Genomic DNA, 24,131 nt, shown 5'->3' with positions numbered 1-24,131 from the left:
CACCTCTCTTCCCAGCTGCACAGTTCCCTTCCCAGAGGCACCTAATGCTATTAGCTTCCAACACAGTGTCTTAAAAATTCTGAATCTGAAAGTCTTTAGATGGGGCAAACCCATTCTGGTTGCCACACTTCCCACCATTTCCCTGCATCACACCAGACTGTCTGTTTGGCCAGTGCAGGGATTGTGTTTGTGACCTACTCATTGTGCACTGGAGTGTTTTGAGACCTAAAGGAGGAGGTGGAGGACTTTAACCTGGGTCCTGAGAGTGGGGTAGGATCTGAATAATAAGAAACGGAAAGGGAGATGATGTTTCGGATGACAAAAGTGGCAAGACTGAGGCTCTCAGAAATGCATGTCAGCCTTACTGGGAGAAGAAGCAAGAGACTGGCCTGGTTGCAGAAGTTTTGGGTCAGGACGTCATAGGGATACATTTGATGGAGTTTATTAAATACCTGGCTAGGAGTAGACTTATTTTAAAAAGACAAAGTAGTCAAGGTTAGTGTTTTGAGTAGAAAGAAAGTCTGTGTCCTAGAATAGACGAGGTCCTACCTACCCTTGGCAGTTGGTACGTTCCTACCTAGGCCTTTGAATCTTAGGTGAGGGATGCAAAGAGGAGGGGACAGCTTAGAATTCTTGTGACAGCAGTGGTGGCCTGCGGGAGCAAGGACAGAAGTACGGAGAGGCAGAGGTGTCCAGAGACCATGATGCCAGCAGTGGCTTTCACACTAGACAGTCACGTGTGGTTCCTGCTGTGCCTGCTGCCGTGGCCTCCTTTTCCCTCCTTGCCCCAGCTTTTCCCCTTTTTTTTCTAATCCTGGTTCTCCAGCTCTCCTGTTGATTTTGTGATTTATTTGGATGTTTCAAAGTTTCTGGTTAAATTAGCCAGAATTGGTTTCTGCCACCCAGAACTCACTGAGACTGATATAACAAGCTATGCCGGTAGAAGGAGCAAAACTGGGACAGCTTTCGGGGCCTAGGAAATAGTGCCCAGGATGTTTGTGCTTATAGGGACTGCCAGAAAGCTAAGCAACAGATCAGACTGGACTGTAGCAATCAGAGACACAGGGACGTATTCCAGCTGAGGATCCTGGTCGTCCCGGAGGCACAGGAGCGAGTTCACCGGAGGAAGTAGTAGGCTGGTTGCTTACACTTGGCCCCTGGACTGAAGGTTCTATATTGGGCTGTTAAGTCCAACCAGTTCTGAGGTTATATCACCACTGCCATCTTTGATGCAGAAGATGTCTGTACATGTAGGTGTGTTAAATAATGCATTGAAGTAGACTCTCTCAACTCAGAAAAAGCAGTTCCTGGTTACTGATGAACTTTTGTAACCTTTTTTAAGGCTTTTTCATTATTTATAAAAATTTCAAACCCATGATTTATCTTTTTATCCTGGCCTTTCATTTGTGGTCTTAGTTCCTGTGTTTCATGCTCTCTGGTTTGGTTTCTGTATCCCTTCCCTTTAATATTTATTTGTTTTATCCACTTGGTCTTTGCCAACTTGCCCTTGAAAATCCTTTTTTTTAAAATCCTTACCTAGGTTTCTTTTCTCTGAATTCCTGATGCCTAGTTATTATTGTTAATAGGGAATGGAGCAGTGGAAGCCAGAAAAATCAGAGGAGCATAGCTCACTGTAGGCTCCCATTACAGACGAGAAAGTGGATTGAACAGGAGTACTTCTTAAACACTGTTAACCTTGAAACAAAATAATTAAGATTATATAGGTATCAATCAGTTTTTCTCAGTTAATCCTAAACCATAACTTGCTGAGAGGAATGGGAATTTGCCTTGAGATAAGCAGGTTATAAGACAAGATTTATAAAAGTCCTTGAAAGGTTAGAGGATACCATTCTCTGGATGTGAGGAGTTCATAAGCTTGCAAAGCAGAAGTGGGAGAGGCCAGGCAAATGTTTTATGTGAGTATCGGAAAGCATAGTCTATTTAAGTATTTTTATACAGCTGATGTCCAGTCCACATTTCACCAGTTGTTTGATTAATACTTAAGTTCTGGTCTTTTCTTAGAACTTTCAGTGTTTTGGGGGGGTCATTGTTAAGTAGATCCGCACATATGCTGCTCCCCATCCTCCTCCCTTCCTGACTCCTTTTCCTTTCTCACTGCTAAACACTTTGGATGCATGACCCTATCTTAAGAGTTAAAATTAAGATAGGAAGACAGATAAATCAGAATTCATTGTCACAAATGCCATTAGAAGGAGGTGAAGTTGGAGGAATCAACTCCACTTGAGTAAATCAGAGAGTATTTTGCTTCAGAGGTGACACTTGGGTTGAGTATTGATGCATCAATAAGTGCTTGCCAGGCGAGCAAGGGGGAGAGGTCAATCAAGGTAAAGGAACTTGCTTATAAAAGCCATCATCGCCTGGCCGGTGTGGCTTAGTGGTTGAATGTCAGTCCATGTACCAAGAGGTCGCCAGTTCGATTCCTGGTCAGGGCATATGCCCAGGTTGTGGGCCAAATCTCCCCCCCCCCGGGGGGGGCATGCAGGAGGCTGCCAGTCAATGTTCTCTCTCATTGATATTTCTATCTCTCTCTCCCTTCCTCTCTAAAACCAATAAAGAAAAAAATTTAAAAAAGAAAAAGCCATCATTATCTCATCATGAGTAAGACTGGTGTATGTAAGAACATGTTGCCTGTCACTGTGTAGGGGGTGGTGGTATATAAGGTTGTGAAAGAATTTGCTTTTATTTGTGTCCCCCAAACCTAGCATAATGCCTTGTATTTATTGAGAAAGAAATTCAAAAGATTAGTAAGTGAAGAGGTTCCTTTATACTGGAAGGAGTTAAGCAGTAATCACCCCATCTCTATTCCTGAGTTAAGTGGTTCAGTTATTCCCCACATCAAATGAGCTGTGGTTAAGTATAACACCAGTTCAGTAGTGGAAGGGCTATAGCAAACACAGGGTTTGGAATGAGGCAGGCCTGGGTTCGAATCCCAGCTCTGAATTACTGTTACCCATGTGATCTTAGGCAAATTGCTTACACTTTGAATCTCTGTGTCTTCATCTAAAAAGTAAGAATGATAACATTCTGTCTTGAGGGTATCTCTGGTCTCACTAGACCAGGGCTCAGCAAACTTGTTCTGTAAAGGGCTAGTTAATAAATAAATATTTATGGGTCAGACAACCTCAGTACAACTACTTGACTGCTGCTGTAGGGTGAAAGCAGCCACAGAGCACATGTAAGGGATTGGGCATGATTGTTCCAGTAAAACTTTACTTATGAAAGCAAGTGGTGGGATTTGGCCTGCAGGCCACGGTTGCTTACTCCTGCCCTAGAGGTTTCTTGAAGGCAAGAACTGGTATTAATTATTGTACCCTGTTACCTAGTGGTATCTGATACATAGTAGGTGCTTACATTGTTTGAAGTGATGTGAAATCATCTTTCATAGATGAGCACAAATTACTAGAAGATTCTGTTAGTTCAGTCCCTCTGAGACGAGATGGAGATGCCAAGATGGACCTAGATAATGCAAGTGATTTATTACCAGGGTTCTGGGGCACCTGGAAAGGATATAGGGAAAAGGAACAGGAATTGGGGTGAGCCCTCAGATTGTGATGCAGGTCTGACTTCTGTGAACTAGAGAGGGGAAGAATTGGGTAGGAAGAGCCTCAGAGCACAGGGTACAGTTCTGAGAAAGTCCTGGCCTTTGGGGAGGCTGATGGGGAGTCCTTGGGCAGAGGTTGCCTGCTAGAGGAGTTCTGTGTCTTCTGTTAGGATTGGCCTGGCTCCAGAACCCCTACTGTGCTTATGCATGTGCTGGAAGCTTCTTGGGAGAAGCATGAAAGGTACAGTAGCTAGAGATTGTAGTCTGTTGGGTTCTTGAAGGGAGATACAGGCTGTGACTTCCATGGCCAGCACAGATCATTTCTTGTGCTGCTCAGATCTGCACCTTTGCACACGTTCATGGGTCTTTCTTCCTGAGGCAAAGTCTGGGAAATGGGAATTACCAGGAAGAATACAGCCCCTATTGTTGCTGCTGGTCTCATGGCTACAACTGGTGTTCATCCTCTCCCTCTCCACCCTCCATTGTAAATTTTCTCATCCTCACGTATCTCCTTGGCAGGCTTTGGCTGGCTTACCTGGTAGTGTGACCCAAACGTTCATTTCTGAGAGTTGGAACCCTTGAAAAGCATGCACGTCTCAGCTGGTGTCTGTACATGCCCATTCACAGTTATGGTGGTATACGGTAGCATCAAGAGCTGCCACAGGTGTTCCTGCCTCAACAGGGTTAGAGCAGCCTGCCTTCTTTCTGCTGCTCAGGATCAGTTACCTCTGCCATGTTAGGGATTCCTTGTCTTGCGTGCTGCTCCCTGCCACAAGGAGCCCAAAGTGCCCTGTGTTTCTGGCAGAAGTACTCACTCCTAAGGGAGCAGGACCTTCAGTTGGAATGGGTCACTGCGATGGGTGGTGAGGAAGGCTGTTCCTGCTTCCCTCCCAGGGTTCTTGGCCATATGTTCGTATGCATATGGGACACAGCACCATACAGACTCCTATAGGCCAGCTTGTCTCCAGTACAACACTGTCTTGATTACAGTAGGTTTATAATAAATCTTGAAATCTGATAGTGTGTTCTCCAACTTTATTCTTTTTCAAAATTCTTTTGGCTATTCTAATTCTTTTGCCTTTTCAGTGAAAGTTTAGAATCAACTTATTTATTTCTACAAAATTTCTGTTAAGCTTTTGAGTGAAATTGTGTGAATCTGTATATCAGTTTGCAGAGATTTGATAAGTTAACAAAATTGAGTCTTTCAAATCATGAACATGGTATATCTCTCAGTTTATTTAGGTTTTTAATCTCTCAGCAGTAGTTTGTAGCTTTAAGTATACAGACTGTACACAAGTTTTGTTAGATTTATATTTAAGTAGTTCCTGGTTTTTGGTGCTATTGTAAAGGGTGGTAGTTTTCCCTGTAAATCTTGTACACTTCTTAGAAGTCCTAGGTAGTTTATATAGTTTCTTCCATTGCAAACGAAATTTGTTTTTTAAATAGTTATTGCTAATCTAAAGTAGAAGTGGCTTTTAGATTGGATCACATCTCTCTTCTCCTTAAAAATACCTATTTGATCCTTTACTCATAATGGAATCTTTATTCACATGGAATAAGGAAGGATTTCCGAGCTGGGAGCTCAAAAAGCTTTCTTATTTTGACAACTAATTATTTTTCTTCCTCTCTCATTCTTCTTCCCTTGAACACTTTATGTTCCTGATATACCTTCAGGTAGTATTGTGAAATGTAATCATTAGCAGTTTTTCAGCATTTAAATGACACCGTATTACATAGCATTACTGGGCTAGAAAAATATGTTGAATGAGTACAGAGCCCACTAGAGGGAGCTCTGTTATTTTTTAACGTTCTCAATTTTATTGAAAAATAGATTTTTCTTTCTTTCTTTTTATTATTATTATTATTATTATTTTATTTTATTTTGGTTACAGATGTTTTTCCTTTTTTTTCCCCATTGACACCCTCCTCCCCATGCCCCCTACCCCGCCCCTGGCTTTGTTGTCCATGTCCATTGGTTATGCATACATGCATGTAAGTTCTGTGGTTTATCTCTTCCCTCCCCCCAACTCCCTCTCTTCTGAGAGTTGTTAGTCTGTACCCTACTTCCTCGTCTCTGGGTCTACCCTATTCCTCAGACTGTTACGTTAATTATATTCCACAAATAAGTGAGATCATGTGGAATTTGTCCTTTTCTGCTTGGCTTGTTTCGCTTAGGATAATACTTTCCAGGTCCCTTCATGTCCTCTCAAAGGATAAGACATCTTTCTTTCTTATAGCTGCATAGTACTCCATTGTGTATATGTACCACCACTTTTTTATCCATTTGTCTACTGATAGACACTTGGGCTATTTCCAGATCTTAGCTATTGTAAATATGGCTGCTATGAACATGGGGGTACATATATTCTTTCTGATTGGTGTTTCAGGCTTCTTAGGGTATATTTCTGGAAGTGGGATCACTGGGTCAAATGGCAATTCAATTTTAAATTTTTTGAGGTAACACCATATTGTTTTCCATAGTGGCTGCACCAGTCTGCATTCCCACCAGCAGTGTACTAGAGTCCCCTTTTCTCCACACCCTCGCCAACACTTGTTGTTTGATGATTTGTTGATGGCGGCCATTCTGACAGGTGTGAGGTGATACCTCATTGTTGTTTTAATTTGCATCTCTTTGATGATTAGCGATGTTGAGCATTTCTTCATATGTCTCTTGGCTATTTGTATGTCCTGTTTGGAGAGGTGTCTATTTAGCTCCTCTGCCCATTTTTTAATTGGGTTCTTTGTCTTCCTTTTGTTGAGTTGTATGAGTACTCTATTTTGGAAATTAACCCCTTATCTGATATATCATTGGTAATTATGCTCTCCCATACACTGGATTGCCTTTCCATTTTAGTGGTTGTTTCTTTTGCTCTGCAGAAGCTTTTGAGTCTGCTATAGTCCCATGTGTTCATTTTATTCCTTTGTTTCTGTTGCCTTAGGTGATGTATCAGTGAAAATTCTGCTGAGTATGATGTCCAAAATATTGTTGCCTACATTTTCTTCTAGGATTTTTATGGATTCATGAGTCACATTTAAGTCTGTTATCCATTTTGAGTTTATTTTTGTATATGGTGTAAGTTGATGGTCTAGTTTCATTGTTTTGCATGTAGCTGTCCAATTTTCCCCAAACCATTTATTAAAGAGGCTGTCTTTACTCCACTGTATGCTCTTGCCTCCTTTGTCAAAAATTAATTGAGCATAATGTCTTGAGTCTATTTCTGGGTTCTCTGTTCTGTTCCACTGGTCTATATGCCTGTTCCTATGCCAGTACCAGGCTGTTTTGATTACAGTAGCTTTGTAGTATAACCTGATATCTGGTATTGTGATCCCATCTACATTTTCCTTCTTTTTCAAGATTGCTGTGGCTATTCGGGGTCTTTTTTTGGTTCTATATGAACTTTTGAAGTATTTGTTCTAGTTCTGTGAAATATGTCATTGGTATTTTGATGGGGATTGTATTGAATCTATTGATAGCTTTGGGAGAGGGTTAGGGTTTTCTATGTATAATATCATGTCATCTGTGAATAATGACAGTTTCACTTCCTCCTTTCCAATTTGGATCCCTTTTACTTTTTCTTCATGTCTGATTGCTGTGCTAAGACTTCCAGTACTGTGTTAAATAAGAGTGGTGAAAGTGGGCATCCCTGTCTTGTTCCTGTTCTTAAGGGAAATGCTATTAGTTTTTGCCCATTGAGTATGATGTTGGCTGTAGGTCTTCTTTTTTTTTAAATTTTAAATCTTTATTGTTGAATGCAGAATGTATTACAGATGTTCCTCATTATTCCCCCATTGACCCCTCCTCCCCACTCCCACCCCCTCCCGCCTTTCCCCACACTATTGTCTATGTCCATTGGTTATGTGTATAAGTTCTTTGGTTTATTTCCTCCCACCCCCCAACCCCTTTCCCTTTGAGGTTTGTCAGTCTAGCAATGAATTTGTATTTCTTAACCCCTTTACCTTTTTTACTCATTCCCCCAACCCCCCTTTCATTTGGTAACCAACAAAATGTTCTTTGTTTCTATGAGAATGTTTCTGTTCTACCTGTTCATTTTGTTTGTAGATTCCATTGTTGATATGTATTCACTGCCATTTTGTTTGTTCATATATTTTATCTTTTTCTTCAAAAAGAACCTAATCATTTCATATAATAACGGTTTGGTGGTGATGAACTCCTTTAACTTTTTCTTGTCTGGGAAACTCTTTATATGGCCATCGATTCTAAATGACAGCTTTGCAGGATAGAGTAATCTTGGTTGTCGGTTCTTGCTTTTCATCACTCTAAATATTTCTTGCCACTCCCTTCTGGCCTGCAAAGTTTCTTTTGAGAAATCAGCTGACAGCCTAATGGGAACTCCCTTGTAGGTAACTAGCTGCCTTTCTCTTGCTGCTTTTAAGATTCTCTCTCTGTCTTTAACCTTTTACGATTTGATGATGATGTGTTTTGGTGTGGGCCTCTTGGAGTTCATCTTATTTGGGACTCTCTGTGCTCCCTGGACTTCTATGTCTGTTTCCTTCACCAAGTTAGACAAGTTTTCTGCTATTATTGTTTCAAACAGGTTTTCAATTTCTTGTTCTCACTCTTCTCCTTCTGGCACCCCCAAGATGTGAATGTTGGCATGCTCGAAGTTGTCCCAGAGGCTCCTTACACTATTCTCATTTTTTTGGATTCTTTTTTTCTTTTTGCTGTTCTGATTGGGCATTTTTTTTGCTTCTTTATATTCCAAATCAATGGTTTGCTTCTTGGATTTACGTACTCTACTATTGAATCTGTATAAATTATTCTTTATTTCAGTTAATGCCTCCTTCTTTTCTGACTGCGCCTCCGTCATTTCTGACTGGTCCTTTTTATGCTCTTGAGGCCCTCACTAAGTTCATTGAGCATCCTTATAAGCAGTATTTTGAACTCAGCATCTGTTAGGTTGCTTATCTCCATTTTGCTTAGTTCTTTTCTTGGGGTTTTGTTCTGCTCTTTCATTTGGGACCTGTTTCTTTGTCTCCTCATTTTGGCTGCCTCCCTGTGTTTGTTTCTGTGTATTATTTCGAGAGGTATGGGGCTAGCTGAGATCAGATGCTGCTTGTTTGAAAGAATTTAGAAAAATCTGAAGCAGGATCCAAGACAGGACAATCCTATGGTTAAGCAAGTGGCAACAGCTTGGGTGGGCCTGAAAGTTGGGTAGGGCGGGGCCTCAGGGAGTCACCAGGGCGGGGCTACCAGTGTGAGCCAGGTTGCTGGAGTCCCAGATATGGTGGCTGTGTGCCGCCCCAGGGAAGGGCTCATCAAAGGAACAAAGGAAACGTGACAGCATGTTTGTCCGGGAGAAAGCCCCCTCTCCAGCCCTTGCTTTAGTGCCAAACAGCTCAGTTCTTCCCTGCATGTCTCTGGTGCCCCTCAAGCTGCCTCCCCTCTGAGCTTAGAGGGAGAGAGTCCGATAAGTTCCTGCACTGGACCTTTAAGGAACTGCCTGGGGCTCCAGCCGTGTCAGCTTCCCTGAGCTTCAGTTCCTGCTGGTTTTTCCAGCCAGAAGTTATGGGGACTTCTCTTCCTGGCACTGGAACCCTGAGCGGGGCACCTGGTGTGGGACGGGGACCCCTCAGTCCTCAGGAAGGACCTTCCCAGCCGAGGTGTCCTCCTGATTTTTATCCACCACATGTGGGTGTGGGACCAGCCTGTCCGCCTCCGCCCCTCCTACCAGTCTGGATGTGGCTGCTGCTTTAATTCCGTAGTTGTAGGACTTCCATTCAGCTTGATTTCAGGCGGTTTTGAATGATGGTTGTTCTGTAGTTTAGTTGTAACTTTGATGTGGTTGTGGGAGGACGCGATACTGCGTTTACCTACGCCACCATCTTGACCGGAAATCCTGTAGATCTTTCATATATGGCCTTTATTATGTCAAGATATGATCCCTCTATTCCCACATTACTGAGCTGGATTTTGTCAAATGCTTTTTTGCATCTATTGATATGATCATGTGGTTTTTATCTTTCATTTTGTTTATGTGGTGTATCACATTTATTGATTTGCGAATATTGTATCAGCCTTGCATCCCTGGGATGAATCCCACTTGGTCATGGTGAATAATTTTTTTGATGTATTGCTGGCTCCAATTTGCTAGTATTTTGTTCAGGATTTTGGCATCTATGTTCATCAGGGATATTGGCCTGTAGTTTTTTTTCTTTGTAGTGTCTTTTTCTGGTTTTGGAATTAGAATTATGCTAGCCTCATAAAACAAGTTTGGGAGTCTTCCTTCTTCTTGAGTTTTTTGAAATAGTTTGAGGAGAATGGGTATTAGTTCTTCTTTGAATGTTCGGTAAAACTCCCCCATGAAGTCCTCCAGGCCTGGGCTTTTGTTTGCTGGGAGAGTCTTGATTACATCTTCAATTTCCTTAGTTGTTATTGGTCTGTTCAAGTTTTCTATCTCTTCTGGTCCAGTTTTGGGAGACTGTGTGTTTCTAGAAATTTGTCCATTTTGCTTAGATTGTCGAATTTGTTGCCATATAATTGTTCATAGTATTTGTTAACAATCCTTTGTTTTTCTGTGGTGTCAGTTGTTACCTCTCCTCTTTCATTTCTGATTTTGTGTATTTGGGTTCTCTCTCTTTGTTTCTTGGTGAGTCTAACTAAGGGTCCATCAATCTTGTTTTTTTTTGTTTGTTTGTTTTTTTTCAAAAAAGCAGCTCTTTGTTTCATTGATTTTTTGAATTGTTTTTTTGGTCTCCATGTCATTTATTTCTCCTCTGATCTTTACTATTTCCTTCCCACTACTTGCTTCGAGGTTTTCTTCTTGTGTGCTTTCTAGTTCCTTAAGTTGTGGGGTTAGATAGTCGATTAGAAATTTTTCTTGTTTCTTGAGGTAGGCCTGTAGTGCTATGAACTTCCTTCTCAGAACTGCTTTTGCTGCATCCCATAGATTTTGTGTTGTTGTGAATTCATTTTCATTGGTTTCCAGTAAGTTTTTAATCTCTTCCTTGATCTCTTTGGTAATCCATTCATTGTTCAATAACATGCTATTTAGCCTCCATGTGTTCAAATGTTTTTGCATGTTCTTGTTGCAATTGATTTCTAGTTTCATGCCATTGTGATCTGAGAAGATGCTTGATATGATTTCAGTCTTCTTGAGCTTGTAGAGACTTAGTTTGTGTTCTATCATGTGGTCTATCTTTGAGAATGTCCCATGTGCACTTGAGAAGCATGTGAGTTCTGCAGTTTTGGTGTGTAATTCTCTAGAGAACTGTTAAGTCCATTTGATATAGTGCTTCATTTAGAGTCTCTGTTTACTTGTTAATTTTTTGTCCAGAGGCTCTATCCAGTGATGTCAGTGGGGTGTTGAAGTCCCCTGCTATGATTGTATTACTGTTGATTTCTCCTTTGAAGTCCTCCAGAAGATTTTAAATGTATTTTGGTGCTCCTATATTGGGTGCATATGTTTATCAAGCTTATATCTTCCTGTAGGATAGATCCCTTCAACATTATGTAGTGGCCTTCTTTGTGTCTAGTTATGGCCCTCATTTTGAAATGTATTTTATCAGTTATGAGTATTGGTACCCCAGCTTTTTTTTCTTTCCTTTTGCTTGGAAGATTTTTTTCTATCCTTTCACTTTCAAACTCTGTGAGTCTTTTGTTGTGAGGTGGGTCTCTTGTAAACAACATATATATGAGTCATGCTTTCTTATCCAATCAGCTACTCTGTGTCTTTTTATGGGAGCATTCAATCCATTTACATTTAAGGTGATTATTGCCATTTTTGTTTAGTGTGGTTATATTTTTCTTCCTATTCCTTCTACTAATTACAGCAGTCCTTTTAACATTTCTTGCAGTGCTGGTTTGGTGCTAATGTATTCCCTTAGCCTTTTTTTTTTTGTCCGGGAAGCTCTTTATTTGACCTTCTGTTTTGAATGATAGCCTTGCTGGATAGAGTAATCTTGGATTCAGATCCTTGTTTTTTGTGACCTTGATTACTTCATGTCATTCCCTTCTGACCTGTAGTGTTTCTGTTGAGATGTCTGCTGAGAGCCTTATGGGGGTTCCTTTGTAGGTAACCTGTTGTTTCTCTCTTGCTGCCTTTAGGATTCTCTCTTTGTCTTTAATTTTTGGCATTTTAATTACTATGTGTTTTCGTGTGGGCCTGTTTGGGTTCTCACTTGAGGCTCTCTGTCCTTCTTGAACTTGAATGCCTTCTTCCTTCACCAAATTAGGGAAGTTTTCTGTCACTATTTCTTCAAATATATTCTCTAACCCTTGCTCATTTTCTTCTTCTTTGGGGACTCCTGTGATTCGAATATTATTACATTTCCAGTTGTCCCATAGTTCTTTTAATATATTGTCTTGTTTTTAAATTGTTTTTTTTCCTTTTGGTTTTCTGATTGGTTGACTTTTTTCTACCCTGTCTTCTAATTCACTGATCCAGTCCTCAGCTTCTTCTAGTCTGCTGTTTAGTCCTTCCAATGTGTTCTTTATGTCTGCTGTGTCATTCTTCATTTCTTCTTGGTGGTTTTTCATTTCCAATTGGTTGATATTCCATGTTTCTGTGTCTTGACTCATGGTGTTGATATTCTTACTCATGCTATTGAGCTTCCTCAAGATCATGGCTCTGAATTCTACCTCTGATAACTTGCTTAACTGCATTTCATTTATCTCATCTTTGGTAGAGTGTCTTGTTCTTTCATTTGGGATTTGTTTCTTTGTTTCACCATTTTGGCTATCTCTGGGTTTTGGAGCCTGCCAAATTTTCCCTGTGGGTGTTGGTGTTCTGTTCTTTGTGCCTCCCTCTACTTGGTTTGGATGAGCTTGGGAGGACCACATTAAACACCACTGTCAAGTTTTACTTTCCTGGGTAGATTATTGAAAAATAAATCTTTTAAACTGTAGCTGAACAATTTATAAAATAATGAGAAAACGAATACTTGTTTACCCCAAATTTGCATATTTTCCTCAGGGTCATCAATATCCTTGAGTTCTTTCTTTTTTTTTTTTTTTGTTCAGGTAGAGTTGGGGGGGAGAGAGAGGAACAGAGAGAGAGAGAGAGAAACATCGATGTGAAAGGGACACATCGAGTGGCTGCCACCCGCACAACCAACCAGGGCCGGGGACAAACTGCAACCGAGGTACATGCCCTTAGCGGGAACCGAACCCGGGTCTCTCAGGACCGCAGGCCGACACTCTAACCGCTGAGCCAAACCGGCCAGGGCTTGAGTTCTTTCTTAATCATGCGTTCACTTCTCTTTATTGTTTTAATACTTAACCTTGTATTCTTAAACAATATATATTGATTTATTTCTGAAATATTTTTCTGTTTTGAACTTTATATAAAATGTATAAAAGAGTGTGTTTTCTTCCCTGACTTGCTTTTTTATTTCTCATGATTTTGAGATTCATCCATGTTGATATGTTTAATTATAGTTCATAGGATTTTCTGATGTATATTCTATTTTGTTATACCAATATATCTGTTCTTCTGTTAGTGGTGATTTTTTTTTTCCATTTTTTGCTAATATAAACAATGTTCTCATGTACATGTGGGAGTTTCTTTAGTATACTGAGTTGCCTTGGAGTGGAATTCATTTAGAGGAGATATATATGTTCAACTTTACTAGGTAATGCCAAACTGTTTTCTATAGTGAGTATGCTCATTTTTATTCCAGTAGTAGAAAATATTCAATATTGACTGTTTTAAATTGTTGCCAATCTGGTAAGTGAAATGCTGTCTCCTTGTGATGTCATTTTGATGGCTTAAAGTGCTTTATTTTGCTCATGGTTTTTTTTGTCAAAAGTTTAGAATAGGTTTATCTGGCTGTTTGGCCCTTACCCATAAACCATCAGTTGGGCTAGATTATTCACTTCCAAGATGGCTTCTTTCTCTGCTCAAAACATGATGCCTTTGTGCTTCTTGGCCCCTCTCTTTCCACATGAGGTTTCATCCTCTAGGGCATCGGTTCTCAACCTGTGGATTGTGACCTATTTGGGGGTCGAATGACCCTTTCGTAGGGGTCCCCTAAGACATAACAGTAGCAAAATTACAGTTATGAAGTAGCAACAAAAATAATTTTATGGTTGGGGGTCACCAAAACATGAGGAAGTGTTTTAAAGGGTCGCAACATTAGGAAGGTTGAGAACCGCTGCTGTAGGGCTTCTCTACATGGGTTGTGCTTCTTGTGGCAGGGTGGTCTTAGGGTTAGTTGCTATCCTTACATTGTTGCTGCAGTTATATTCAGTATTTTGTGTGAATGTAAGAGTGTACTTGTGTGAGTGTATATATGTGCATACATAATATACGTTGGCTGGAAATAGGATTTTTGTTGTGATTGTTGGCATCTAAGGAAGAGGATTGGACTTCTACAAGCCATGCTCTACTTACGAAGTAGGGTAACTTTCACTGGCTTTAGAGTTCAATTTAATTTGTATTTTGGAATCATTTGGAAATAACAAACAGCCTTGGTAACTTAATACCAAAAATTTAAGCTATCTTTCGGTTTATTTATCTTTAACTTGATTTAATGATTTACGGTCCTCATTTTTTTTTCTTACTGACTCAAAACTGACCTTTCAAATAAATTGCAGTTATTGGATATTCTTTCCAGAGAAGATGAAATTAGCTTCTCTCTGTCAGTCATCTTTTTTCAAGTCTGCTGTGACTGCTTTTGTAATGTTTCTTCATAATACTCTTTGTGATTCTCCTGATTCACCTCGATAAAACTTTCCTTGTAAACTATAGACATTTTAAAATTATTTATTTCTGCATTTGTCTTAAGAATAAGAGCTTTATAATTATTTGAATTATTTTTCCTATGGATATCATGGACAGAATTTTAAATCTTTATTTTGGTTTAAATAAATAAAAAGTCGAACTAGAAAGTTAACTGCTGCCCGGCCGGAGTGGCTCAGTTTGTTTAGTGTTGTGCTGTGCACCGAAAGGTTGCCCGTTCGATCCCTGGTCAGGGCACATACCTGGGTTGTGGGTTTGGTCCTTGGTATAGAGGGCAACCAATTGATATTTCTCTCTCATATTGATGTTTCTCTTTGTCTCCCTTCTTTCTAAGCATGTCTGCAGATGAGGATTAAAAAAAAATTAATTGCCTACTGACTTCTATGTCAACATTAAGAACTAGAGTTCTTACAGTACAGTGCAGTGCAGTGTATTGTTTTCTAACAAGCTAACAGAAAAAGATCCTCTAAGTAAAATATGTATTAATTACATTTCTGTTGTTGTTTATTGGGTATGGTCTAGACCAGTTTAAAGAGAGTTAGATTGTATTTAGGCTTGTATGTGTTAGTTCAGGAGTGATGCTGTTGATACCTAGGAGAGATGGGCACAGAGGATTATTAAAAGGCAGAATAAGGACATTGGGCAGCTTTTACCTCCTTTGAGATGGATTTCTAGACTGAAGCTTCAATCTCAGTGTGAAGAGTTGAATATTCCAGGGAAGGAGGACTAATCTTTATTAGTAGTTAAAAGAATGAATATTACCCTGGCTGGTGTGACTTAGTTGGTTGCATGTCGTCCTGTGCACCAGAAGGTCGCTGGTTTGATTCCTGGTCAGGGCACATGCCTGGCTTGCGGGTTCCATTCCCAGTAGGGTGCATGTGGGAGGTGGCTGATCAGTGTTTCACTCTCACATTAATGTTTTTTTCTCTCTCTAAAAAAACAAATATTAGATCAGATGAGTTTTGTTCTAATATATGCTTTCTTAGCAAGTATTACTGAGGATTTACCTATTAATAATTTCTGTTTGCATACCTATCATCAACAAATTTCAGTTGGAGTTATGAGGCAGTAAGGATTTTGAGTTAGGTGAAAGAAATGGTTTGCTTGAACATTCCATTAAGAACATATTTAATTATGAAAGCCAAATGATAAGAGAACAAATTCTGTTAATTTAAAATTATATCACATGCTTGATACCTGCTTTCCTTTATAAATGCTATCTGATGGGCATGATGAATGAATATTTTTTTGAATATATTTTCATTGACCTTCAAGAGAGAGAGAGAAACATCAAATGAGAGAGAAACATTGATTGGCTGCCTTCCTCACACACCCTGACTGGGGATCAAGCCTGCAATTGAGCATGTGCCCCGACAGAGAATTGAACAGAACTGGCGACTTTTTAGTACGTGGGAGAATGCTCAGACAACTGAGCCACATTGGCCAGGGCTGAATGAATTTTTTTTTAATCCTCACCCAAGGATATTTTTACATTTATCTTCAGAGAGAGTGGAATGAAGAGAGGGAAGGAGGTAGGGAGGGAGGGAGAGAGAGAGAGAGTGAGAGAGAGAGAGAGAGAAACACCGATGTGAGAGAGACACATAGATTGGTTGCCACCCGCACAACCCCAGCTGGGGCCAGGGATGAACCACAACCGAAGTACATGCCCTTGGCTGGAATTGAACCTGGGACTCTTTGCTTCATGGGCCGATGCTCTACTGCTGAGCCATAACGGCCAGGGCTGAATGAATGTTTTTAAAATCATATTATTGGGTATAATTACCCATGTAATTAGGTATGAGGTCTTTATTATATGACGTTTACTGTTATATAAATTCTCAAGGATATAAGAAATGACTATTGTTAAAATATCTGTCTTCCTCTGACTACAATAATGATTTTCATATTGGTTTCTAGATTTCCTCCTTCCTCACCCCTGAAACCATATCCAAAGAGGCCCCCGTACCAAAAGGATGTTATTAAATTTCCAGAATGGAATGACCCCCAACCAGGCACTTCACAAGAGAACATCCCAGTGAGGCCAGTTGTGATGGTAAGTGCCATTACTGAAAGGCTGAGGACTAGCAGCAGGCAGAGTAAGTAGTAGTCTATGGACCACCAGGCTTAATTCAGTTCCTCTGTCAGTCCCTTTTGAACTATGGTCTGAAAGTACTTTAAAACAATACCTTACTTATCAATAGCTGAGAGACCAATAACAAAGAAAGACTGGATTTTGCATTTTTTCCCACTCTTGCCTGTTGACATTTTGACTGAATATATGGTAGCTGCTTTCATATGTTCAGACCAAGCAGTTTTCAGTTAAAACTCTCTTATATTATTTTCCTTTCTGTTCTATAATTTGCTTTTTTCCCTCTTGGTCTTTTCCTCCTGAACTTTATTACCAGCTGAGAGTGAGAAGGTTGGGGTATTGAGTTTTGTAGAATGAGCCCTACACAAAATATGGACAAAGGTAGAATCTGCTTGTCTTGAAAAATCTAAGCTCATTATGCAATGAACTCCTTTTTGAGGGACATACTTTTTCTTAAAAAATATCCCCAGTAAAGACTACCAAAATTGAAATAATGCTTAAAAAATAAAATACAGAAAGAAATTTTGTATGGCAGTTTTTAAGAATTGTAGTAACACCAATATTTTAAGTTAATCTAGTCTTATAGGACTTGATGTCCAATTCATACTTTTGTTTGCAAAGATTTGATGTAAACACTTTTTGGAAATATAATGAAAAGAAAAAATTATCTGGAGAAGTTGTATAATATCTTAGTTTGGAGAATAGTTAAGCAGCTTAGCCTTTATCAAAGAAAATGCAAGAGAAAGTTATACTAGTGACAGAAATGGGGACTTCATAGGACCTTGCAGGTATGTCAGGGACAGTGATGAATTTGGTTTTAAATATGTTTGATGCTAAAGTTGGGATGTATTAAATGAAGTGTCTAATAGGTAGATGGAGATAATGGCGCTGGAACTTAGAGGAGAGGTCATGTTTGGAAGTCATTAATTTATTCACTCAACAAAGATTTATTGAGTGTCTACTGGGTGCCATGCATTGTGCTAGGCTTTAGAGATACAGTTATATGTGATATAGTTTTGCTCTAAAAGGACTCATAGTCTAGTGAAGCATAAATACAAACATAGACTGTTAGAAACTTAGTGGAACTATTCTGAAAGAGTGAACACAAAGGGTATTTGAGGACTATTTAATTCCCAGTGAGGAGTACTTAAGGTCTACTTGATAGCCCCTATCTTAGAGAAAATGAAAATATAAGCTCTATGAGATAAGGTATATTATTTTGCACATTTCATATTTAAACATCTAATATGACCCCAGCAGTAGAGTTGTTCTTCAACAGACATTTGTTTATTATAAGGTCACCCAGTGATGTTTATACACAAGAGATAGAATCTCATATTAAATTAATGTGTATTTATGTCATCCATATAATAACTTCCCTTTTCTGTTCTATTTTGTTCTTCAAAGTTGTAAAATTCCTGAGGAAAACCAGCTGCTCGTTAGCATACTTGAATGCACCAATGATAGTAACTTCTATCTTCCATTTTCAGTTTCAAATTTTTCAGGAGCCCTGAAGTGGTATACCAGTGTCTCGATTCATCCACTGCTTCCCCATCCCACCCGCAGTGTATCATTTTCCTGGTCATCTGAATCTACATTTGTTTTGATAATTTTTGTCTTGCCTTTTCTCATACTTCCCCCTTAAATGAAGTGGTAGAAGTTTGAAAGCTCCTGCTTGTTATGATTCCACTAAAGCCTAGACTGCTGCTTCTTGAGAATTGTCCAAAGAAGGAATGGCAGAGCAGGATCTGTTTCCCTTGATATAGGTTTTAGAATGATGAAATTAGTCAATGGAGAAACAGTTCATCTTAAAGAACTTGAGCTCATTATTCATTTCTTCTTTCTTACTTTCCCTCTTTCTGTCTCTGCCTCCACTTTGCTTAATGGTTTTTGTTTCTGTTTTGTCCTATCTTCTCTCTTGTCTAGACATTATATCAAATAAAATGCAATACATAAAATGATTTCTTGTGTTTGCTGAGGGGGTAGTATAACGTGGAAAGTATGAGTGTGGGCTATGGAGCCAGACTGCTGGACTTGAATCTTGGCTCCTCCATGTACTAGCTCTTTGGGCTTGTTTCTGTTTCATTCACTGTGTTTCTGTCTCAGTTTTCTTTTTGGTAGGACTGGGATAATTAATACCCATTTAGGATAGGGTGTTGTGAGAATCAAGTGAGTTCACACAGGTGCTCAGTAACTTAACTGCTATTTCTATTACTTTTTATTTATTTTTAATCCTTACCCTAGGATATTTTTCGATTTGTCTTCAGATAGAGTGGGAGGGAAAGAGAGAGAAACATCTATGTGAGAGGTATACATTGACTGGTTGCCTCCTGCATGACTTCGACCAGGGCCGGGGATGTACTGCAACCAAGGTACGTGCTCTTGGCTGGAATCAAACCTGCAACTCACTGGTCCGTGGGCTGACGCTCTATTGCCAAGCCAAACCTGCCAGGGCTTCTATTACTTTTAAAAAAATATGTTATTTTAAAAATGATTTTGGAGAGAGAGGAAGGGAGAAGGAGAGAGAAAAAGAAACATCACATCTATCAGCTGCCTCTTGCATACTCCCTACTGGGGATCCAGCCCGCAACCCAGCCTGTGCCCTGATTGGGAATCAAACCAGTGACCTCCTGGTACATGGGACAATGCTCAACCTACTGAGTCACACGAGCCAGGACTATTTCTATTAAAGTAGAATTGTTTAGAGGCAGAGACAAAAGAAAAAAAATTACCCTTAATATCATCCAGAGAGGATTACTATTAACATTTTTGTTGTGTATTAGTTCTCCTTGCCATCTCCAACCGTCCTTGTGGAGCTCTCGTCTTACCTGCCTTTCGCACATGCCTATGATCTGAGGGCCGCTATTCATCACTGTACTTATTTAATCTTTGCTTATAAAGAATAGAGAACTCTCGAATATAAAATAAATTTATTTTAAACAGTCATTCAATTTGGACAGTGAGTGAACTTGGGTAGGTATTCCTTTAATTAATATTGAAATAATAAAATTTTATTTCATTGCTACTTCACTGATTATTTGGAATTCCCACAGGAAATGTCATGCTTATCATAATAGCTCTTTTGCAATTCTTGAATATTTATTTATAATATGACCTAATCTTTAAGAGTTATACTTTATTTTTCTGTAGTCCATGCAAAGAAAGTTAGTTTATATTTCTTGTTATTACTTTAAATCAAATTACAAATAACCAAATTAAAGAATTTGTCATAAAACCATATTACGGTCTACTGAAATGTTTATTCTCTTTCTTTCTACTCCCCTCCCCACCATTAGAATTCTGAGATGTGGTACAAGCGGCACAGTATTGCTATCGGAGAGGTGCCAGCTTGCCGGCTTGTGTACCGCCGGCAGCTGACCGAGGCCAACGTGGAAGAGATATGGAAGTCTATGACATTGTCATAGTATGTGCTTTTGATATTAATGAGACTCTTTAGTTTTCTTTTCTAATTTGTTTCTTCACTATTCTCTGCATGTTTAATTTTCTGAAATTATGTATAAAAATTTCAACTTTGTATTATTTGTAGCTATGCTGCTTATCAAATATAATTTAACTGAATTCTGGGTATTTTCTATGTCATTTATGTAGTAGTTAAGAATAGGCATTTGAAAGTTCTTAAATTTTCTAGTAACACTAAACTCTTAATGAAACACAATGAAAAATTTGGTGTTTTAGATATATGACAATACTATATAGGTAATTAAAGTTAATGATGATATAACATTTTTTTTTCCTCTCACAAAGATGTACTTGTAGCAGTTTCTCATCATTGGATAAACTGATTTTTGTTTAATAATATCTTATGAAATCATTTTCTTGGCATTCAAGATGTTACATTATTAAATTAGTAAAGAAATATGTTAATGGCAAAAGGATATTTTTCAAGTATGTTCTATCATATTCAATTTCTAGCCTTTTTGCCCCATAAAAATTGGTTGAAATGCATGAAAACAACACATTTTAAAGATTGATCTTTTACAGTGCTGGGTTTTTGGGTAAATAATGATTTTTTAAAAAGTAACTAATTAATGTAATTATCTATCTTTTTAGTTTACAGAAAATCCTTCGCCTAGATTCCTTAGAAGAAGTTTTAGATATTAAACTTGTGAAGTCCAAATACATCATACATAATGTATATAGTGTGAGCAAGCAGGGAGTTGTTATCCTTGATGACAAGTCAAGTAAGTGCATGAAAACCATTTTGTTTCCTGTTGATCCAATATGTTGGTTGCACAGGTCTATCACTTTCTAGTTGACGCTTCTCTAAACCCTTAATAAACTTACCCCCTCATTACACCTAGCTTCCTCTCATGTCCTGATACCCCCCCTTTTAAAGAAAGTATTTAATTAGGTGACTTCATTTATTTTTTTAATATGTATTTTTATTGTTGACAGTATTATAGATGTCCCTCATTTTCTTCCCTTTTGCCCCCCTTAATCCAACCCTTACCCCATCCCAGGCCTTCACCATATTAATGTCATAAAATTATGAATAATCAGGAGTGAAAACCTAAGCAAAATCCATCCTGAGGCTAATTCATTGTTCACAACCCAGGGCATTAAGTAGTTCTGTATTATCCCTGGAAAATCCCTGAAAAGTGAATAGGTTTAAGGACCTACCTTAGAGCTTGAGTCAGTTTTCAGGTGGATCTTGGGGTCTGATCGATTTTAGGTTCTCATTGACCTTTTTGTTGTGGTATCTCTGTGCCAGGTTTTCTGGGGTACTTTTTGATTTATGCCATTTTTCTTTTTTCTTTTTATAAAGGTAGCTTTTTAAAGGTTGATGGTGTTTCCGCTTTTTATATCTTTTTTTTTTTTCAAGCCAGTTTATAAATCAGAAAAAAAGACATTTAGCAGCTATGTATTCTGGTTTTTGATTTGGAAAAATGCAGTCATGGTACATGGGGTCGGCCAGAATCTCCAAACTGATTTTTTAACTTCCTTCCCTTGGATAAGGGATGGACTAGAATCGAATGGGCTCTTTGCTTGGTTCTTTCTTCATTTCAAACCCTTAAACCTGGGAATTAGCTGGAACTAGAATGACCTTTGGATGTGGGAAGGTGGTGTACTGTAGTTTTGGGTTTTTTAATTTATTAGAGTTGAGGCTAGACAGACAGAGCTGTACCAGAAGGAGCCCAAGCAGTGATGGGAAGGGAGGAGGTTGCTCAAGGCTAGGTTTCCTGAGAGGAACAGTATATGTCTTTGAAACCTGAAATGCTCCCCTTTTATAGCCCCTGTATCAGGAACGGAGGACACCAGGAATCAGAAATGGATTTGTGAATTCATGAGTTGTCTTATTAATACCAACATGTAAAATTAAGTTACATAGAATGAGGAGGGTGTTGCCTTTGAAATACATCTGAAATCCTTTTACGTTCTCTGAGTATAGCAAACATTAATACTTTTAGCTACCAGTTGAATGGCGAGTGATTTTTTTGTCTTATTAAGTAAGTTCTTCAGAAAGAAGAGAGCACTCGCAGACTCAGGTTCATTAGGCCTAACAATTTAACTAGCGTCTTTGCAGTTTTACCGAAAGGGGAGAAAATGAAGAAGCAGAAGCATGAGTGCAAGCCCATCTCATCAGATGCTGTGGCAGGACCAGGAAGGACGAAGAGACTCTACCAAATGGCTCATCTAGGGTTTTTTATAGCATTGTTAACCATTATCATTTTAAGGATGTTCTGATATGAATAGCCTGTATTAATATGTCAGTAGAACTTGGTTTGCCTTAAAACGTTTTGAAAATTGAAACATGTAAAATGATACTTATATTGTATCTTGGACATACAGAATTCATCTTTGGTTTTTTAGGTGTTTGGTGAACTGGTTTCACAAATGCATTTTGTGACTAAAAGTTTTGCTTTTCCTCTTTTTTTTTCTTTGCCCAATATAATGATTAGGATAATTGATTTGTTTGTTTCCCTGGAACAAACTGCCAATTTATGTTTTTGTCATTAAAGCTTTAAAAAGTTCATCTTGTCCTTAGAAAGTTTTGCAGGCATGATTTATGCGAGCACATGTACCACTGCTTGTAAGGAAAAATTTCCATCTTTAAATGTTCTGATACGTAAGTAGGTGATTTGTGATCAGCAGATAGGTTTCATATTACTTGGGCAAATACTACATTCTTCTGATACCAACTATATATGTAATTTCTAGAGTTATATGCTGTTGAATAAAATATCTTTTTATTTTTATTTTTCTGCAGAAGAACTTCCTCATTGGGTACTGTCAGCAATGAAGTGTTTAGCAAATTGTAAGTACTAACTGTCTGTCAGTTTTATGAAATTAACAGAAATTAGCGCCCCAAATTAGAATATATTATTGCTCAGTGGCTTGAATATTGATTTGACACCTGTAAGCTGGCAATTTATAGTTTTGTGGTTACTGTACTTTTAGTGATAAATTTGTGACTTGGTGAAAGGGCTCAGTTATAGAAAGGAATTTGTGCTTCCATTGTTTAGTGGATGATTTTTATTCCTAAAACATGTATTCCTAAGTATACCCTATATTTACATCATCAGTTTGCTCATCAGATCCTATCTACTGTTGGCTTTTTACAGGGCAATAGTTTAAGTAGGAGAGAAATGTTTTAGAAGGTTAATCTAACTGGTATGTAGGATGTTTTTGAAGGAGAAGAACCCTCATACAGAGAAACAAGAAAGACTGTTTCAGTAATTTGGATGTACGATGAAGGCGCTTGAATCAGGGTGATTCCTCTGAGATTTTTCTTAGGCATATGAAATCCATTTCATAGGCCTGTGATAGCCTCTTTATTGGATATGATAGGCACTGTGAAGCAATGAGTAATTATGGTATATCACTTAACACTACTATTTTGGGGGGGGGTTCAGAAGGCTTAACCCAAAGAAGGGGATTCTAATGGTTAATGGGTTAACTCAAATGATTTTAATGAGAAGAAATCTAGTTATTTTACTTGACTGGTAGTGGTGATATTTATTCTCCAAGGCCTTTTGAGGTCTCACAGATCACTGCAGAGTGGTAGTTTCTTTCTTCTCTTTTGGGTGAGACTAGTATGTACAGATATAGGTGTATACATTCTTGAATTAATAGACTCTTGAGTTACTTATTTAACCTAAGTTAGTTTTGTTTGATTATAGAGTGAAACTAAAATAATTATTCAGATTACTGTGGGTGATCTCAGTGGAATATACAGAAAATGATGCTATACTATCATTCTGAATGTGAATAGCAATATTAGTTTGTGTGAAGCCCAAAGTTCTCTGTGTTTAACTATTAAAATTATCATTGTCTTTTTGGTTAATAATTTGGGACTTCTGAGATGTAGAGTTCTGTGGTTTTACCTTGGGAGAGTGATTTTTAGTCTTCTTGCTCAATCATTTGAAATCAATTAAGTTTAAATTATATCTTTGGTCAGAGTTGGTAGTGACAAGATAGAAGGTGTAAATGGGTTAAATTACTCATTTCTGAATTCCTGGCAAATTTAGGATTTGGAGGTTGATCAGCTGGGAATTGACAGAGGAAGACAGAAGAACAAATCTAGGATATAATATGTTGTAAAGTGTATATTAAGGTGTGGCTATGATGTTGAATTTTCAGTGATGATCAAAAACCGTGAAAAGGAGGATATGTACATAAAACCACCAACTTATGCAGAAAGGTTAGAATAACTGGAATTTCTCATCAATGGAGAGGAAAGATGTGAGGAGTGACTCAGTAATGTTCTCCATGTGTGGTGGTGGTGTTAGGTGGAAATTCTTTGGACAGGAACATGTCT

General features: G+C 38.5%; 1 protein-coding gene across 4 annotated transcripts in view; it reads left to right on the top strand.

Moving 5' to 3' along the window:
- The window catches only part of DEPDC1B (DEP domain containing 1B), a 62,419-nt gene that overhangs the window by 15,833 nt on the left and 22,455 nt on the right, over window positions 1-24,131 (top strand). For all 4 annotated transcript variants that reach the window (XM_036279316.1, XM_036279317.1, XM_036279318.1 and 1 more), the window contains 4 exons: window positions 16,180-16,315; window positions 19,648-19,775; window positions 20,423-20,553; window positions 22,581-22,628. In XM_036279316.1, coding sequence (XP_036135209.1) covers window positions 16,180-16,315; window positions 19,648-19,775; window positions 20,423-20,553; window positions 22,581-22,628 — 443 coding nt within the window. The remainder of the gene's footprint in view (window positions 1-16,179; window positions 16,316-19,647; window positions 19,776-20,422; window positions 20,554-22,580; window positions 22,629-24,131) is intronic.

This window comes from Molossus molossus, unplaced genomic scaffold, assembly GCF_014108415.1.
Source record: "Molossus molossus isolate mMolMol1 unplaced genomic scaffold, mMolMol1.p scaffold_m16_p_3, whole genome shotgun sequence".
NCBI classification, from domain to species: domain Eukaryota; kingdom Metazoa; phylum Chordata; class Mammalia; order Chiroptera; family Molossidae; genus Molossus; species Molossus molossus.
Note: the sequence above shows the minus strand (reverse complement) of the source record. Positions and strands in the feature narration are given on the sequence as shown.